Source organism: Pleuronectes platessa, chromosome 6 (assembly GCF_947347685.1).
Source record: "Pleuronectes platessa chromosome 6, fPlePla1.1, whole genome shotgun sequence".
Lineage (NCBI taxonomy): Eukaryota > Metazoa > Chordata > Actinopteri > Pleuronectiformes > Pleuronectidae > Pleuronectes > Pleuronectes platessa.
In genome coordinates, this window is record NC_070631.1 from 6,869,373 (window position 1) to 6,889,597 (window position 20,225).

Here is a 20,225-nt window from a genome sequence, read left to right on the forward strand (position 1 = left end):
GCCTCTAGTTGAGCAGGGGCCTGGCCACATGTCTGGTTTGAGACATGTGGTCAGGGGCCCATGTGAAGAGGATGACAAACTGTAAAAGGGATAAAAAACAAACATGTAGGTGGAGGTGAAGACTTCACTTATATATATAATACCGGCCACTGTATTTATATATATATATATATATATAAATACAGTGGCCGGTTAAAACTAAACACCGGATATAAAGGTGGACAACATGACAGCTCCCCTGAAGTGAAGACAAAGCATCTATAACCCACCTGGTGGCTGGCTGTAGTGTTGGTCATAAATCCCACCTTGTCTTTGTTAGTGGGCTGATCACTAATCAAACAAAAATTCAAAGTCGAATACATTTTTTTTAAAGATGGTTTCTGTCATGCTCTTATCACACTAATGTTTGTTCAAGAGCAAATTTTTCAGTTTTTAGTTTGGCTTAAATTTGTTATATGGTGCTATAACACAGGGTGAAACGTCATGATTGACAGCTAAGACTGCACAAGATGGCAGCATTCGTGCTGATAGGATATTTTGTTTTGATTTGTGTTTAGTGGGAGGCACGTCAAGCATCTTTATTTACAGTATATGGTCAAAACAAAACAACATTTCAGGAGAAACAGCAACATTTAGGAAAACGCACGAACGAAAGAATGTGCAAACCTGTTTCAATCATGTTAATTTTGCTGAGTGTAATTGGGGTCTGCTTATCTCTTCAACGTGGTTCTCCTTTAATATATATATGTATATACTGTATATAATAGGATTTTAAATATTATACTGGCTACGGTACTTGGAAATAAACAAAAATAAACATGCGATTGTACAATGGAGGGATGGGGGGGGGGGGGGTCAACAGGGGCCAACAGTAAATGATTGCCCACAGTCCCCTGTAGGAGCTCAATCCGCCCCTGCTCATCACATGTCTCAGCAGCTCCTCTGCTGTAAACCATCAATTCAAAGATCCACAGATAAATTGAGTGTGTGAATGATCCGTTTACAAAGAAAACACTCGACTCAGATGAGAAGGACACGTTGCTTGTTCCCAACATAAAAAAAAGCAACTGACAGATGGTTGTTGCCGGCTGAACCAGCCCTGACACCCCCGGCACAGACGCACACTTAGTACGGACCTGCCTCGGTCTTCAGGGTCTCTCTCTCTCTCTCTCTCTCTCTCTCTCTCTCTCTCTCTCTCTCTCTCTCTCTCTCTCTCTCTCTCAGAGCTCCGGTGATTTTCCTGCGCGCCTCCTCTTCTCCTCTGTTTTATTTGCGAATCTCCAGCTTTTTGTTTTCTCTCTCTCTCTCTCCATCAGCCGAGCGTGGATCTGACTCGTCCTCCTCTGCGCATTTTCTCGCTCCTCTCCCTCTTCTCCTTCTTGCACATAGATGCGTTCGGCGTCGCCTGCTTCCTCCGGTGACCCATGTCGGCGCGCAGCTCGCCTCCCTGCGCTCTCAATAGATGGTGCAAGTCAAAATGTCCAAATCGCCCGTAGACCCTCTGTCTGCCATGGAGACCAGCGGCTCCCAGTCGCACTTCTTCCAGGTAAACGCCTCTCACCGGAGCCCGGTGATCTCTCATCCATCACATCCACCACACACAGGAGGAGCCACTTCATGCCTCTGCTACTTGTTGTTGAAATGGAGACGTCGCGTCTTTGGCAGCGACTTTTTCACCATTTTTTTTTTCTATTCTTCCTCCAACACCTCCGCCTTCACTGAATCTGCAGCTCGACGCAGAGAAGCCGAGGGTTCTTTGGTTGTGATGCTTCTTTTTTTTTTACGCAAAAACAAGTCTTTTCATCATTTGCTCTTTGTTGATTGGGCCTTTTGTGCGTTGATTGTGTGTGTTTTTGTATGCCTCATGCATCTCCTGCAACGCTGATTCCACACAGAGATCAACACACATCTCGAGCCTCGTGCGACTTGTGTGCGGTTTTTTTCCCCTTCATGAGTCCAACTCACCTGTAGCCCGAGTCTTCAGGGCCTCTCAGCCGCTCACTGCAACATCCAAGCTGTCTGTCTCCCCGTAGGCCTGGTTGAAAAGCTGACTGGACACCGTGTGCAGTCACATTCATTTAATCCTGAGATATGTGTGTGATCGTGGCGAAGTTGCAGCTGATTTTTATGTGTTGCACAGCAGCTCCTTCACATCCATTCTCCTTCCACGTATAGGCCTTTATTTATGTAGCAGCACAGACAAGTTGGTTTCTGTCTATATCTGAGGTTGGATTCATTGTCGGGGGCAAAACAAATATGTTGTGTTTCTTTATTGTCTCCAGGCACCAAGAAACCAACAAGTATACTCCATAGGTAAACTGACAGAGAATGATTGGCAGTTCTTTGACTGTTCAAACAAAGCAAGAAATGTGAATAACGATGTGTTGATGGCGTTACCTACCTACACATCTACCTACCCACCTACCTACCTTACCACTGGCCAACCTTCTTACCTACCTACCTGGCTACCTACCTACCCTTCTTCCTACCTTCCCACCAGCCTATGTGCCTAACTGCCTATACCTACCTATCTACCCACATGTCTTCATACTTACCTACCTACCTACCCTTCTTCCTACCTTTCCTACGGCCTACGTACCTTACAACCTATACCTACCTACCTACCTACGTACCTACCTACATAACCACTGGCCAACCTTCTTACCTACCTACCCACCTTTATTCATACCTACCTACCCTCCTTCCTGTATCTTCCCACCAGCCTATGGACCTAACTACCCATACCTATACCTACCTACCTACCCTTCTTCGTACCTTCCCAGCAGCCTATGTGCCTAACTGCCTATACCTACCTATCTACCCACATTTCTTCATACTTACCTACCTACCTACCCTTCTTCCTACCTTTCCTACGGCCTACGTACCTTACAACCTATACCTACCTACCTACCTTCTTACCTACCTACCCACCTTTCTTCATACCTACCTACCCTCCTTCCTATACCTTCCCACCAGCCTATGTACCTAACTACCCATACCTATACCTACCTACCTAGCATCCTTCCTACCTTTCCACTGGCCTACTTAACTTACAACCTATGCCTACCTACCTACCCCTCTTTCTACCTACCTACCTACCTACCTGCCTGCCTGTCTATCTCTATTGAGCTCTACTCTTTCCATCTACTCTATCTAATCTATCTATTTTCCCTCTCACCGTTGTGTTTCTTTTTCCTCCCAGCTGCCCAGGAAGTTGCCTAAACGCAAGAGCCGCTTCAAACGCTCAGATGGCAGCACGTCTTCCGACACCACATCCAGCTTCCTCAAACGACAGGTAAAAACTTCTCCGAGCCAGTTCCTGTTCTTCTGTGTTTGTTTATACGCACACACACACACACACACACATTGCTGGCTACCTTGTGCTCTGATTGGTTCTGGTACATCACAATTACAGGAAGGTTTATCTCAGTGATTTGTAGATGTAGCCCACATTGTGCTTGAAGGTCCTGATCAAACTAGAGTACTACATAGTGCTATTTAATTTGCATCATTGGGATCGAAAGTGTGTTTTTTAAGACATTTTGTTGTGGTGGCGAATGCAGGTTCCTCCAAAATACATTTACTGGAATCCACCTTCATCCAATGTCCCCTCAGTCGCAGTTGTTGCTTTGCACAGGAGAGGGCAGCAAAATGCTTGCAAGTGGGAGGTGTGTTACATCCAAATCCCTCCACAGCCCAGCTTTTTAATTAATGTTTTTAGGTCACACACGTGCAGGAGACTCAGAAGACGATTTGGTGTTATTTAAGACGATCTGTGTGAGTGGGGAAAAAAGGAAAAAGCCAAAGCAGAATAGAATTCCCTCATGCTGTTACTGCGTGGCTGTTGTGAATCATACCCTCACATCCAGTTCAGATGGTGCATAATAATCAGGGTGATGGGTTGTTTTTGATGAAGTTGGTTTGATCTGGGAGTCGGTGTTAAAGCAGGGAGGGTCATGGAGTCCAGCAGAGCAGAGACTCCTGTAGAAAATCCTGTATCAAGTTGAGAAGTTTCACCAAGCTCGTCCCAAACCACCAGATCCCTGAGGTTCACGAGCCCGGTTACATCAAAGAGGAGGAAACTACAAGGCTCTCTCTCTCTTCAGTCCTCTTCTGAAGAATTCACCAGGTCTCCACTATCCACTCACAATTTATTAATACAGAGCAAAATTAAATGGAATTTAACTATGATTCAAAAAGGTGGAAGATTGACTTTGGTTAAAACACTTTAACACATTAACAACAATTTTGAGAACTAACTTATAACTTAGCAAAAACACAGAAGCCTTTTGAATGTGCGAATATGCAGTGTTTATTTTTTATGGATGATTTTAAACTTAATAGCTTTGGTTTGCAGACAGTGGTGGAATAAGATTTTAGAAATAAGAACAATTAGCATCACCTCTGTGTAGAACTACTGTGTGACAAGTAATTTCAGAAACCTGCTTAAATAAGTATGGAAAGACGCATAAACTACCAAAAGTATGTAAGTATATCCTTTTCGCTTATTTCTGAATTACGACTCTTGTATTTTTGGATTATGACTGATACTAAATGTTGCAGCTGGCAAACTACTTTTTTTATTGATTATACTTATATTTATCAAACTCTTCAAAGTAACAAGTAACTTAAGTTATCAACAAAATTTAGCAGAGTAAAAAGTACAATATTTACTGTAGTGTAGTTGACCACAATTTCATTACAAATATACACTGTACAAGTACTTGAGATACATTAGTTTCAGATAACCTAACCACTGACCTGCTCCTACTACACGTTAACACCAAACACCAGCACTCAAGTTATTAGGACACAAACAGTACTTGAAGTTAACTTTTTGCTTGTTTGATTCACTCTAGAGTTTATGAGACATGTATTTAAATACATTGACAAAAAGTCCAACCTTTTGTGTTCACCTGCCACAGACGAGATGTAAAACACACATCAGGGTTAAAGCAACGAGAATGATTAAATGCATGTGATCGTTTCAGTTTGTGTGAAGAGTAACAGACGGGCAAACACACAGACACAAGCAGGAGAGACGTTCTTCCCTCAGATTTTGATGCAACGCTGTTTTTAAATTAGTCTTTAGTGAAATTCAGACGTTTCCATTACACTGACTGTAACTGAGCAGAAATGTGAGTCAGATTTTGACGATTTAGACAGAATGAGTGTAACGCTAGATTCTAATGCTCTTTTAGGTCTAGTGTTTTATAAATCAACATAAAATCCAGTTTGTCAAAGTGCTTTAGCAACTGACACCACTGCTGTTTGGCTAATTATGTTTCTTTAAAATTGATGTGAGGAGCCATGGTTTATATAATTTAAGTGTATATATGATGTGTTTTAAAAAAAACAATAGCACTTTAACAGATACACAAATGCTAACTCTGTTTTTCTGGAGTGTGAAAATCAGGTCAACAGTAACCTCGCCGCTATTTCACAACCAAAATCTCCAAAATTTCATTTTCAGGTTGTACAGGTTGTGAATTAATTGGGATACAGCCTCATTAATGTGAATATTGATTTATTTAGTGAGAGTAGTATTTCTGTCTTCGATAAAATCTTATCAAACCCCTAACCCCTGCTCATAGTGACGTCCTGTAATCGCTGAACACTGCTCTAAAACCAAAGAGATTTAATTTTCTACCATACGTGATGGAACCGAGCAGCAAATCGTCATATTTGAGAAGCTGGAAACTGCCAATATTCTGCATTTTTGCTTAAAAAATGACTCAAAATGTTTAATCGATCTTGAAAATTGACTTCTGATTGACTTAAGTTCCCCATTAACATTCACTTACAAGCTTTCAATGTCTACAGGCATGATTTCCCCCTTTTTTACCAGAATGAGTCATTTATTAAACGCCTGCAAACATGTTAAAATCCAACACCGTGAAAAATACCTTGGTTTCACGCACAGAACCATTAGCATCAGGGAATGTGGAGCATGTGTGAGAGGCGTTAGCGAGAGGGGGGGAGGGAGGGCTGAGCAAACATCTTCTTCAGGAGGGGACATTAGTTAATCTGATCGGGGGGGCGGGGGGCTTAATGACAATCTATAGATTCTCTCAGAATATTGCACGGCTTAAAATATTCATGATGCTCATTTTTAAGGCCCCGGGCGACGTGATTGGTGTGTTCAACATTTAATCTCTATCATTACACCTCTTCCCTGCACACACACACACACACACACACACACACACACACACACACACACACACACACGGGCATCCCACCCATAGGTGATGTGACAAAGTGTTTTATGCAGAAGCAGTGAATTTCCTGAGCGGAGCTGATATAGTTTCTTGTCTGTGGTGGGGTGGGGGGTGTCTATGGAGGAGCACTGGAGTATGACTCATTTCTGCAGCAGGATACAATAAGCAGAAGCTGCCACAAGTGGGGATGTCTGTGGTTGGACAAGAGGCTTTGAAACAGGATCAATCCCCAGCTGTGTATCATATATGATTGTGTGTGTGCGTGCGTGTGTGTGTGTGTGTGATTATAACAGCAGCTCCCTCTCCACCTGGTCACATTGAATGGAGGATGATGTAAATTCAGAAAGGCGGCTCGATCCGGTGACGTAAAAGCCTGGCGTTGGTTGTTGTTGTTTGTGCATGTGCTGCCGTGACGGAGCGAGGTGGGGTGGGAGCAGAGGAGAAGGTGTTGCTGGTAGCTTTGCTCCAGTGCAGGTCGCCCGCTGGTCTAGCGGGGGGGGGGGGGACAGGACTCGGTTACAGTCCGACTGCATTTCACAGCATGTAGTGAGCAGAGAGGGAGGGACCGGCAGCGGCAGCATCACCACGTTAACCTGAGTGAGTACAGACGACTCTCAGCACCGGTTTGACTCCACTTCCCATGTCTCGCTTTGTTCCATCTCATCGTTGCCACTCCTTTGTTTCCCCCCCACTCTTCTTCACCTCCCTAGCCATCTTGCCTTTTTGTTTTCTCTCATTCCTTCACCCGTTTTACTTTTTTGATTGGCATCGTCCTGCACGTACGCTGCCACCAAGTCTGGTGACTGATCGCTCTCACACACCGTTTTCCCAATCATGGCTCTGGTATTGCAGTACAGCCACATTGTTAGCGAGTGATTTATTGAATCGTGCACGAGAGGGCTCTGTGCATGTGTCCCTCGCTAACATTGAATTATGACCGCACAGTTAATCGAACACTTTTTGAAATTGGATTCGTGGCGACTGGATTTTCCAAATCGCTCGAGCTTGCAGTTTTTCTTTTGGGTTTTTGTTTTTTTTTCCTCCGAGGGGGAAAAAGGTGTTTCAGCCTCCTGAATAATATATTCTGCTGTTGTGCAGAATCTGATTCCTGCAAGTCAAGCCATAGAAATTACTTTTTTCCCCCCCATCAGCACTCACTGCTTTTTACTGCACATAACCTTAAAGACATGTAGTGTGTTTTACATTTTTAATGAACATATTACAGAACGTGCAATGTCAACATTACCACCAACCATTTTTTAGGCACAAGTCTTTTTTCTGCTTTCCATGTAACTTTGGTTTTGGTCGTGTTAGCGCTGTGAATCAAGGAAAAGCAATGTTGATCTGTCGATGGGCTCAGACGACAAATCCAACGATGGCCATGAAATTTAGTGCAGATGTTCATTAAATTCAATAATTTCATTAAAAAGTGTGCCTGTTATATTTCAGTGCGGATCAAAGTAAGGATTCGGAGCTTGTGAATTTTAATGTGGTTTCATAAGAGGACTGTTTAGCCTTGGCCGAGATGTAAACTCTACTTAGTTCCACTTTAGTTGTTCAGTGCTAATCAGCAAATGCTAGAGGTTAACTCAAATGTTGAAGCTGTTTAAAAAATGTATATAAATACCTTTATTCTTTATATTCTTTATTATGACGTTTTTGATGGAATGTTTCTCTCTTGTTTAATATGAGGAGCTTTGTTAGTTCACACAGTTCAAGATTCACAGCGAGCCGTGTTTGTGACATCGAATTTAAATAAAACAAACCTGAAACATGACACCCACCAAACATCTGCATCTGCAAGCTCATATGTCAAAGCTCTGTAATGTGAAGAGGCCTGTGTGTGTTTTGTGTTTGTCAGATGGTCAGACATCTTCTGTTAATCTGATCCTTCATCAGCTGTTTGTTGTCTGAGAGCGACAGTCTGGCTTTTACATCCTTCTTCGCTCTGATTGGACAGTGGTGTCGACGGGAACACATTTTTTAAGCCTTTATTGGACGGGGGACAGAGAGGACAGGAAATGTGGGGAAAAGAACAAGGAAATAACATGGCAGCAAACTGGAGACTCAACCATTTCACACCATGTGGTACGAGCCACAACCACTCAGGTCCTCCCTGTGATAGCAGCTTTGTTACTGCCATTCAGAACAGCCATAATATTTTCTTTAGGGATCATATTCGAAGTAAAACTAGAAATATATCACAGTTTGCAAACATCACTGATATAAACTACCCTGATTTATAGCTACTTGAATCAATATTTTTTATTTCGCCGAGGCATCAATTGACCGTGTAAAGTGAGAGGAGTCGTTAGTGCTGATAAACCCGTGGAGATTTATGGTTGGTCGTTCGCCCTCAGCTCAATGGAGCATTTAATTGTCTTTCAACTGTAGATTTCTCACCTGCAGCTGTCACGTGTTGGATTCACTCTCACAGCTCTCATCAGCTGTTTTCACTCAGAAACTCCCGAAAATGTGTCTGGATACATAGATGGTGACTCTAAGGAAATGTGAAATTGGCTCTGGACTTTTTGCATTCTCATATACAGCCACTCCAGAAAACCTCCCGGAGAACTTCCAGACTTCAGTGCGTCTGTGGAAGCAGCTTTAGTGTTAGTGTATATTTTCACCCCTGTCGATCTGTCTGTTGGTTTTGTTTGATTTTAAGCAAGATCACCAAAAACTACTCAGCTTGGGGAAAGGATGCATTTTTGGGTCGGGGGAAGAATCCAGGAATCTTTTTCTGTAGCACGTCAGACGGGGCGATTTCCCTGATTTCCCATAGAACAATTCAGGGATCTTGCTAAAAAAAAAAAGTCAATCGTATTTAAGGGACTGATATCTATGAGTGTGTGTAGTTTGGTGCAGCTGGATTGAATTTCAGGGGCCGGTTGGGAGTTGGCAGCCTGAAAAGCTCTGATTGACTGTTTGCCACCTGCCCTGCACTGCAGCACCATTGTTGTTTCGTGATTTCTGTGGGTTTAAGGATTTGCATTGAATCTGATCCACAATAGTTGTTCTGAGGCTCCTCTTTGGCTCACTCCAGCCGTGTTGGACCAGCTTTTAACCTGAAATCAAAGAAACACACGTCACTAAAGAACGTTAGAACCCATTTGAATGTAAATTACTTAACCACCGAACATGAGCAGAGTCGTGATAATTAGTGCAGATTAGTGCAGAAGTCCCCCGCTGTTGTGTCTCTGGACTGATCACTCGTCCCTCTGGAGGACTGGACTCGCTGGATGACACACTTCCCCCGCCGGCCCCTCCCTGTGGAGCTGAGGCCATCAGTGTTGCAGTGTGTAAAGAATAATCACAGAAGCAGAATAGGAAAGGAACAGAGTTAAATTTAGCCTCCAGACGGGAACATTACGTGGAAACACACATCCTCAGACCAGACAATAAAGATGCACGAGACCCGCTCCACTCTGCAGTGCAGAACCTGCAACATGCGCAGTTTCCTGCTGGTAACGCTGTGTTTCTGAATGGTTTGACTGGCAGCCATGGGACAGAGGCGTGTGCAGAGCAGAGGTCCACGTGCCTCATGTCCGTAACATTAATAATGAAGGACAATCGCAGGCCGGCCTCGCAGCTCTCTGTGTTCTAACATGATTAAACAGCCACTCTGACATAATCACAGTATTTATTCCAGCTTGTGTTCCCAGTGAAGACAGAAAACTCAGATTCATGTCTTTATCCGGCTCTATTCCGTCCTCCCAATCAGCCAGGTACGCGACTCTCTCCGCTATCTTTGTGTCTCTGTCTCTCGTGGTCATGGCCCCCCCTCCTCCTCCTCGTCCTCCACCTCCCCCCCCACACACACTTTTTTTCCTCTATCTGCGACGAGGATGGATATCTGGGTCTCACTCGGCTCCTTCATAGCATTTTATTATGTTCTAATCTCATCTTCCCCCTGAGATAGCCTCGCTTTATCTCGTCATATAAACCGTTTATACCCGTCTCTCTCTCGCCCCTCCTGCCATCCGTCAGTCACTCTGCGTCCCTGTACACATCCCTCTCTTTTCAGGATTTCTTTACGACAATGTTCACCCCCCTTATCTATCCATCTATCTATCTATCTATCTATCAATTTATCCATCTATCCATCTATCCATCTATCCATCTATCCATCTATCTATCTTGTTCCTCCTCACCCTCCTCTTCTCTCTCGGTGCTGCTCTGGTGCAGTGTTGCTTTGCAGAGCTGCTGAAAATCAGATCTAGTTATCTAACATAGACACATACAGAAAAAACAGAAACAAGAGGAGCTGTTCGCTTGCTGCCTTTCGGGGGCTTGAAGCGGAGCTGTAGATAAAGGTTTATCATTTTACATTGAACATATGAATTCTGATTGCAAACAAAGAAAACGGTGGTGGTTTGTTCTCCACGTCCGGCCGCTGTGTTTTCTGTATTTTTTGTTGTGCAGCTGCTAATTGGTCCTCCAGAGGATGTCCATGTAAATGTTGGCAAGATGGATGACCAGGACTAAGTCCGTGCACAGGAAGGACAGGAAAACCAGAGTGAAAACTGGGTTCTATCTCATATTAGCTTACAATATGCTTGAGGGTCTCATCGTGCAGTGTAACAATGTAATCGTGAATACTGCAGTTAACTGTGAGAGGATTATCTGAGCTTATCTTGTCGGTTTCGGTCGTCACTTCTCTCTGTTTGTTTCCCGTCACGCCTTCCTCTCACGCCTGACTCCGGTTTGTTTTTGCTGCAGCAGCTCTCGTTGCTGACAGATTCAGGACCAAGTTCCTTCAGCGAAGCAAAATATTGGACACACTCACACACACACACACACACACACACTCACACACTCACACTCACACACACACACACACACACACACACTCACACACTCACACTCACACAGTTTATTTTCTTCTCATTTTCTTTTTGGATATCAGCACAATGGTCACTGTGACCATAACAATGCAGCTGCATCAGTTTGGTTCTTTATTGATTAAACTTGAAATTTTCTCTATTAATAGATTTTCCCTTTGTCTATAGGATGCACATAATAATTCTCCAGGCTCTATGATGTCATTTAAACCATTACATGTCTTTTTTTTCAGGTTATAGCCCAAAAATTTTGACTTTAAGAAGCTTGAACTAAATCATTTTGGGGGATTTTTTCTTTATTAAAGATTAAAACACTTAGTAAATACAGAGTTATATAACACTGATATTCAATCAAAACGATCACAGTCTTCTGAATGAAGGCCAGAGCAGCAGCACCTTATCAATCGATTTCCAGCTTTTGACTGTGTCTGTGTTTGCTTCATATTCTCTCAGCATATTGTGCGAGGCATCGCTGGGATGTGTCCTTAAAGCGCTTACAATGAAAAATGATAACCAGCATATATTTTGCTAATAAGGAGAAGTCCCTGGAGAATAAACAGGGGAAGAAGGATGTATATGTGCTGCACTGTGGGGGATGATGGAATGGATTGGGGCCAAGCAGGAGAGAAGAGGAAGCAGTTGCCGCCTTTGTGCTATATTTGGTCTTCCAGAAGATGGCTGGTGTGGGAGAGCAGCGCATTGTGTTGGAGATACACACACAGACACACACACACACACACACACACACACACACACACACACATGAATGTGTTCATGAATACAGGGATGCATCTGCATGCACACCTGCACACAAGCGGACTGCAGACCAAAAAAAAGCTGATGAAAGCAGTAACACAACAAGCAAATCCTGAAAATTCATATATCACCAATGTTAATAGAACCACATGCACCTTTCTCCTGACAGGGGTCGGCTGATTCCTACACCAGTAGACCGTCGGATTCAGACCTGTCAGCAGAGGAGGACCGCGAGGCGTATCGGCGTGAAGCCGAGCGCCAGGCACAGCAGCAGCTCGACAGAGCTAAGGTAGATTCTCCACTGACTCACACCGCGCCATTCAACAGTTTGATGAGTTAGAGTGTGTGTAGGAGACGTCTCAAGACAAATGTGCTCATCTGCTGCCTCAGGAAAACTTATGTGCTGGAAATAATAAGACAGAAGCAACCTCAGCAGGAACAAAGGAGGATTCCCTGTTTGAGAACAGACAGACATACAGAGGATGTAGTGTTCTAAAACTATTAGAGATGCATATAAACTGATTTCTTATTTAATCCACATTATCTGGGTTACAGATTATAATTGATTAGATTTAGGGGGGGGAAAGTTTGCAGAAGTAGATTTAATAAAAATAAAATGAACCCCTAAAGGTCGGGATGAGCCAGAAAATGGAGAAAAGGGAAAAATAAACTAATATTGACCAGTTACAATATGACTGGTGTAATGACTGTAACTTCTACTGGAATTATGTCGAGCTGTGGTTGTTAAAGGTAAAGAATTAATTATCAGGCTTTACTTTGAAAGAGTCTATGTGAGAAACACAACAAGATATAGAACATTTTCCAAGTAGTCTTTATTTAAAGCACTATTAGTCATAATTCACACTCCAAAACCAAACAATAATGATAAGGTGGTAAAATCTATAAACATACTTTGAAATAATCAGGGGGGAAATAACCCGTTGATTTTATTCAAGGGATTTTGTCACACCATAGAAATAATCGTCACTAAGAACCAAAGCATCCACTGTTTTCAAAGTGATTCTCTTTCTCCTGTCGCTCTCTGAACCGATGTTTATCCTTCTGCCAGAGTACGTGGTTAGTTTATATTCGTCCTGTATCATTGACCCGTGTTTCTCTCCTTCTCACTTCTCGCTGTCTCAGTCCAAACCTGTAGCGTTTGCAGTGAAGACCAACGTGGGTTACTGTGGAGCTCTGGATGAGGACTGTCCCGTCCAAGGAGCTGCAGTCAATTTTGATGCCAAAGACTTCCTGCACATCAAAGAAGTGAGTGACTGTCACCGATGAGGATGAGCACACCTTCCTTTACAAGAACACACAACAGGTGATAAGTGACCTGCTGCTGCTGCTGTTGTTGCATCAACAGAAGTACAACAATGACTGGTGGATCGGTCGGCTCGTCAAGGAGGGAGCGGACATCACCTTCATCCCCAGTCCTCTCCGCCTGGAGGCCATGAGGCTGAAGCACGAGCAGAGACAGAGGTCAGTCGGCAGGTCCACAGTGTGTGAGATTCTCTAATGATGAGTTTGTGTTGATATTGCATGATGGGTTTGTGTTTGTGTTGATATAAGTATGATGGGTTTGTGTTGATATTAGTATGATGGGTTTGTGTTAAAATTAGCAAGATCTGTTTGTGTTTGTGTTGATATGAGTGTGATCTGTTTGTGTTGATTTAAGTATGATGTGTTTGTGTTGATATAAGTGGGATGTGTTTGTGTTAAAAGTAGTACGATCTGTTTGTGTTTCTGTTAATATAAGTATGATGTGTTTGTGTTGACATTAGTATGATGGGTTTGTGTTAAAATTAGCATGACTGTTTGTGTTTGTGTTGATATGAGTGTGATCTGTTTGTGTTTGTGTTGATTTAAGTATGATGTGTTTGTGTTGATATAAGTGTGATGTGTTTGTGTTAAAAGTAGTACGATCTGTTTGTGTTTCTGTTAATATAAGTATGATGTGTTTGTGTTGACATTATTATGATGGGTTTGTGTTTGTGTTGATATAAGTGTGATCTGTTTGTGTTGATATTAGTGTGAACTGTTTGTGTTGATATTAGTATGATGCGTTTGTGTTGTTGAAGGAAAACTGGAGGAAATTCCTCCAGTTTAGGAGACATGGTGACTGGGAGCTGGAGGACCACACCGCCATCTGCAGGTGAATGTGAGTACCACAAATCTTCCTCGTCTGGAACCGACACCGATCTCACCTGAGTCTTCTTTCTTTTTCCCTTCACTGATTCATTAGTTCCAGATGTGTGTGGAGGAATGTGTGTATATATATATGTGAATCGTTGTTTTTTTTTCGGTGCAATGACAATAAAGCTTTCTAATCCTGATTCTGATCCTTGTTTTCACAAGCCAAACAGAAGCAAAAACAGGTAGGTTGGTGCATTTTATCAGGAAACAGTATTTACCAACAATATACAGATTCTGACTTTAAGGGACAGAGTCAAGTGTTGAATTCAGACCCCTCAAATTATTATCATTATTATCATTATTAAAGCTCATGTACATATATTTTGCTTTGCTCACCCATCAACTTTCTATATATAGTTTTATAAGTTTGTGTATTTGTTTTTGAGAATAAAAAATATGAAACAGATAGATCCTATTTCAGGGTATTTAAAAGTCTTCTCTATGTAGAAACCCTGACTATAGATGAAGCTTTTCACAACAAACAAACCCAACCACTCTTCTCACCCCTGTTCTCCGTCCCTCTCCCGTTGTCCTCCCTCTATTTCTGGCAGGAACACGTCCCTCCCTACGACGTGGTGCCCTCTATGAGGCCGGTGGTCCTCGTGGGACCATCGCTGAAGGGCTATGAGGTCAGCTTCTCCCCCGTTTCACCTCCAGCGGCTGGAGAGCAACCGCCTCACACTCTGTGCATATTGTCCTTACGCTGCTGCATGTGTTTAAGTTGTTATTCACATCTGAGCTTAACTTTCGAAACAGAATCAAGTTAATGGTTTAGTTGTTTGGTTCCTGTTCTGTCTTTTTAAAGCGATGTCTGTCTCATTGTCCCCCAAGGTGACGGACATGATGCAGAAAGCCCTTTTCGACTTCCTGAAACACCGATTCGATGGAAGGTCAGTTAAACGGAAGAGCTACAGAACAGCTGCTGCAGTTATGAAAATCAGGTTTCTAATTAATTTGATAGAGAGAGTTTGCCTGATTATTTTTTTATATGAATTTCGTGACTTCGTTTTGCAGAATCTCAATCACCCGTGTAACTGCCGACCTGTCTTTAGCCAAGAGGTCCGTCCTTAACAAAAGACCCATGATGGAGAGATCCAACACTCGCTCCAGCCTCGGTAAAAAAAACACTACACACCTACAGTATCTGTTGTTCTCACTTAAATACCCTCTCAACATTTCATGAGGGTTCTATTGGCTAGGTTCCCCATTTATATTTGCCATGAGTAAAGACAAATTTGGAAGAAAAACTGCTCATTTGCCTGTTTAATCAAAGTTTTGTGTTTTGACGGTTTCTATTCACACCTGTGGGATTTTTTAAATATCTTGTGGAATACGATGAGTTTGATCTTGTGTCGTCTCTGTGCAGCCGAGGTTCAGAGTGAGATCGAGAGGATTTTCGAACTTGCCAAAACTCTGCAGCTGGTGGTGCTAGACGCCGACACCATCAACCATCCAGCGCAGCTCGCCAAAACCTCCCTCGCACCCATCATTGTCTACGTGAAAGTTTCCTCACCAAAGGTAAAGTAGATTCCGGCAGCAGCCTCATCTTGATTTTGATCTGTGTGACGCTCCCTCTGCTTTCCTCTCAGGTGCTCCAGAGGCTGATCAAATCCAGGGGAAAGTCTCAGAGCAAACACCTGAATGTGCAGCTGATGGCTTCAGACAAACTCTCTCAGTGTCCTCCGGTGAGTGGGGGGAGCGGGTGGATTTCTGTTCTCTGTTATGAAGCAACGTGGTTCCAAATCAGTTTAGACGAATCATTTAAAACCAACAGGTCATAATTACAAGGGGAGAAGATTCACTGCTTTTCATTCCCAGACTCTCGCACCCTCTATAAGTTACTTATATGTATCTTATAAGTTAGATAAAGTAAGATAAAGTGTTTGTACTCGAGCGCGTGTCTCTAATTTTTTGGACTACTATGATCCAGCTGGTCAGTTTATGTAAGATATTATCAAATTATTTTAATGAATTTTATATATGACTTGCACAGTGCCTGTCCTGAACCTGTTTGTTTGGCCCGTGGTGACGCTGGTTACAGCTTACTTTTCTGAAACTGCAAAGTAAATGTCCTTTGGCTGAAATTAACTGTTAAATATAATAATATATAAAGTAATCATTGTTCAAAATTATTAGATTTTGAGAGATATGTGCCCTGTAACGCTCAAGGAGGTGTGTTTTCTGTTTTGTTTGAAATCAACATAAATTTGTGGTTTGATGAAAGTTTTCTGCCGATCCTATTTGAGATGAAATGCTTAACGTCTTCTCTACTTGTGTCTTAACTTCTTCTCTACTTGTGTCTTAACTTCTCCTCTACTTGTGTCTTAACTTCTTCTCTACTTGTGTCTTAACTTCTCCTCTACTTGTGTCTTAACTTCTTCTCTACTTGTGTCTTAACTTCTCCTCTACTTGTGTCTTAACTTCTTCTCTACTTGTGTCTTAACTTCTCCTCTACTTGTGTCTTAACTTCTCCTCTACTTGTGTCTTAACTTCTCCTCTACTTGTGTCTTAACTTCTTCTCTACTTGTGTCTTAACTTCTTCTCTACTTGTGTCTTAACTTCTCCTCTACTTGTGTCTTAACTTCTCCTCTACTTGTGTCTTAACTTCTCCTCTACTTGTGTCTTAACTTCTTCTCTACTTGTGTCTTAACTTCTTCTCTACTTGTGTCTTAACTTCTTCTCTACTTGTGTCTTAACTTCTTCTCTACTTGTGTCTTAACTTCTTCTCTACTTGTGTCTTAACTTCTCCTCTACTTGTGTCTTAACTTCTTCTCTACTTGTGTCTTAGCTTCTTCTCTACTTGTGTCTTAGCTTCTTCTCTACTTGTGTCTTAACTTCTCCTCTACTTGTGTCTTAACTTCTTCTCTACTTGTGTCTTAGCTTCTTCTCTACTTGTGTCTTAACTTCTTCTCTACTTGTGTCTTAGCTTCTTCTCTACTTGTGTCTTAGCTTCTTCTCTACTTGTGTCTTAACTTCTCCTCTACTTGTGTCTTAACTTCTTCTCTACTTGTGTCTTAGCTTCTTCTCTACTTGTGTCTTAACTTCTCCTCTACTTGTGTCTTAACTTCTTCTCTACTTGTGTCTTAACTTCTCCTCTACTTGTGTCTTAACTTCTCCTCTACTTGTGTCTTAACTTCTTCTCTACTTGTGTCTTAACTTCTTCTCTACTTGTGTCTTAACTTCTTCTCTACTTGTGTCTTAGCTTCTTCTCTACTTGTGTCTTAGCTTCTTCTCTACTTGTGTCTTAACTTCTCCTCTACTTGTGTCTTAACTTCTTCTCTACTTGTGTCTTAGCTTCTTCTCTACTTGTGTCTTAGCTTCTTCTCTACTTGTGTCTTAACTTCTCCTCTACTTGTGTCTTAACTTCTTCTCTACTTGTGTCTTAGCTTCTTCTCTACTTGTGTCTTAACTTCTCCTCTACTTGTGTCTTAACTTCTTCTCTACTTGTGTCTTAACTTCTTCTCTACTTGTGTCTTAACTTCTCCTCTACTTGTGTCTTAACTTCTTCTCTACTTGTGTCTTAACTTCTCCTCTACTTGTGTGTGGTTGTGCACGCTCAGGATATGTTTGATGTCATTTTGGACGAGAACCAGCTGGAGGACGCCTGCGAGCACTTGGCTGAATACCTGGAGATCTACTGGCGCGCCACTCACCTGCCAGGAAACACGCCTCTTAATCCCTTATTGGAGCAGAGTCTGATGACCCCGCCCTCTGCCATCTCTAGCTTACAGGTGAGTTTTTCCTCGTCTGTTCGACGACTGTGTTAATACTGTTTAAAGGATCCTGTTGTTGAACGTGTTGTGTGTCCCTGTCCTCACCGGCTCTCCCCGTCTCCAATCCTGTGTTTTGATTTGTCCCAGGTTGTCTTGTTTGTCCTCTCACTCATCCATGCTTAACATTTTTGCAGTTTTCTGAAACACAGGAATTAATTGAATGATCGCGTACAAACCGGGGTGAGTAGTAGGGTTTATATATTTGCACTCTCGACCCTCCCCCCCCACAAACAGCCCCCCCCCCCCCTACTCACCCACCACCGACACCTGAACACGACCGGCCGCGGCTGAGACGGCGAATGAACAGCATCTTTTTTATTCATTCAGATCTCACCACAGAAAAGATGGCGCGTGTTTTCCTTTCTTGCATCCTGCCTCCTTTCTTTTTCGTTGATGGTCTCAGGTGAATCACAGCTGCTCCACACGCTGCCTGGGGGAAAGTTCACAAAGCAGTCGAGCTCGGGCTTTTAATTTAACCCCATAATGGAGACCATTACGTTTGGAGTTTGTGTGATAAGTCAAAGTCTCGCTGGTGATTCTTATTTTTTATTTCCCTTTTTTCCAAGCATGCTTTGTGAATGGCGGCCCTGCTCACAGTGGCACATTATGCTGCCTGGAATGACCGAGCGAATTAATGACGTATGATCGGAGCTTAAATAATATATTCTCTGGAAATATATTTATACACAATAGCTACACAACAGTAAACTGAGACCATGATGTGCAGTAACATGTTACGTGTGAGAGAAAACACCCTGACCATCCATCTAAGTGTTTCTTTGGTTGAGTATCTGTGTTAATGTGTTCACACATGGTTAAAACGCTGTGAACACTTCACTGAAGGACTTTGAAGAGACACATCAGACACCGCTGCATGTCAGGGGTTAACACCGCCACCTAGAGGAGAGGCACGGAACGTGAAACCTGCCCTAACCTAGATTTTTTTTTTACAGATCTTGTTTGAATTTACATATTTAGTATTTTCATCATTACAAATCTCAGCAGAAAAATGCATTTTGCATTCAAATATCAGCAAAGATTTCATTTCAGTTGTAGCAGTCCTGTACATCCAACAAACCTCTGTGGCATAAGTATAATATATATATATATACAAAATAAATCTATAAAATTGCAATACAAGGATTCACACTCTGGATAAATTGATAAGATTCATGCTATAGTTTATATTTGCTAGAGCTGATTTATTTAGACAACTGCTGTCAACTGGCATCATATCTGACTTCGTCGCAGTATTTGTAATTATCACAGAACTAAAAGATTTTACTTTCGCTTATTCGAACCATTCTGACCTGCTCATATCTATGATGAGTCCCAGGTCTCTGTGATTGTTGCTGCTGGTTCTACTGGTGTTAATAGATCCCAGCCAAACGTGATTCCATATATTATGATTCACATAGTTCCCCGTTCTGCACAAAACCTCAGGAAATTAAAGACAATATTCATTACTTATGTAACAAGAAATCCTTCAAAGTTCTCTAAGTTATATATTTACAGCCTCACACAATACTTCATATTTAGGACTGTTTCTCTGTACATTCGGGTTTGTGAGTTTTCTAACAAAGATTTGAACCTTCTCTTCAAACTCCTTCTCGATGGAGCGTTGCTTTGTTTTTTCCATCCTCTGTGTGTCTGTGCTTTTAACAAAAAAAAGAGTTTGTCGAAAGTGTGAAGCTTCTTTGAGATGTTGTCCTGGTTCAGAGTTTCGTTTGACTCTTAATATTCACTCTTTTTCCTCCTCCGTGGCTCCGTGAATCCTCCAGAACAAGAACCAGCCGCAGCCCCGTGAGGCGGCCGGCCCGGAGGGTGAAGAGGAGGAAGAGGCGGGCGAGGAGGCCCTCTCGCCCCTGGAGCAGGACAGTCTCATGCCATCCGACGAGGCCAGCGACTCCCTGTCCCGCGGCCGCAGGGGGAGCCCATGCCAAAGGGGGGTCAAGGAGGACGAGGAGGAGGAGGAAGAAGAGGAAGAGGAGGAGGAAGAGGAGGAGAATGAGTTTGCCTCCCCCTGCCATGCTCGCACATACAGGGACATGTACCCAGCTCAGCGCGGGCACACGGGCAGTGCTCACAGCGCCAACGGGCACGAGTCGCAGGACAGGCTGCTCCAGCGCGAGGCTCAGCAAGGTCACAACCAGAGGAACAACCGCCAGCGCAGCCGGCCCTGGCCCAGAGACACCTACTGAGGGGCCACCAGGCCCCCCCACCCGCTCTCCTCAGCATGGAGATCACCCCGAGCCCTCCGCCGGTCCAAGAGCCCCAACACAACATTTAACGATTAGGAAAAACAAAAACAAAACTTCCGTTATAGATTCCCAGTTTATGAAGCGGTTCAGGTGTTTAGTCTTTACATTTCTTCCAGACTCCCGGTTTTAATTTACACCGAGTAGATGTCACGACCTCTCCAGAGTCGAGGCCTT

The 20,225-nt window shown here is 42.9% G+C and overlaps 1 protein-coding gene across 1 annotated transcript; it reads left to right on the forward strand.

The window, feature by feature from the left end:
- Window positions 1-1,462: 1,462 nt before the first annotated feature.
- On the forward strand, window positions 1,463-19,991 carry LOC128442500 (voltage-dependent L-type calcium channel subunit beta-3). Its single transcript, XM_053424976.1, has 14 exons — window positions 1,463-1,546; window positions 3,203-3,295; window positions 11,991-12,110; window positions 12,965-13,087; window positions 13,188-13,303; window positions 13,903-13,982; window positions 14,180-14,199; window positions 14,569-14,646; window positions 14,849-14,907; window positions 15,032-15,132; window positions 15,384-15,535; window positions 15,607-15,702; window positions 17,578-17,748; window positions 19,572-19,991. The coding sequence occupies exons 1-14, from the start codon at window positions 1,463-1,465 to the stop codon at window positions 19,989-19,991; spliced, it is 1,713 nt and encodes a 570-aa protein (XP_053280951.1).
- The last annotated feature ends 234 nt before the right edge of the window (window positions 19,992-20,225 follow it).

Excerpts from the sequence above, each read along its gene's own strand:
- LOC128442500 (XM_053424976.1), top strand. The coding sequence starts at position 1,463 with ATGGTGCAAGTCAAAATGTCCAAATCGCCCGTAGACCCTCTGTCTGCC. Across the intron at positions 14,200-14,568 it reads CCAAACAGAAGCAAAAACAG|GAACACGTCCCTCCCTACGA; the intron begins GTAGGTTGGTGC and ends TATTTCTGGCAG. Across the intron at positions 17,749-19,571 it reads CTGCCATCTCTAGCTTACAG|AACAAGAACCAGCCGCAGCC; the intron begins GTGAGTTTTTCC and ends TGAATCCTCCAG.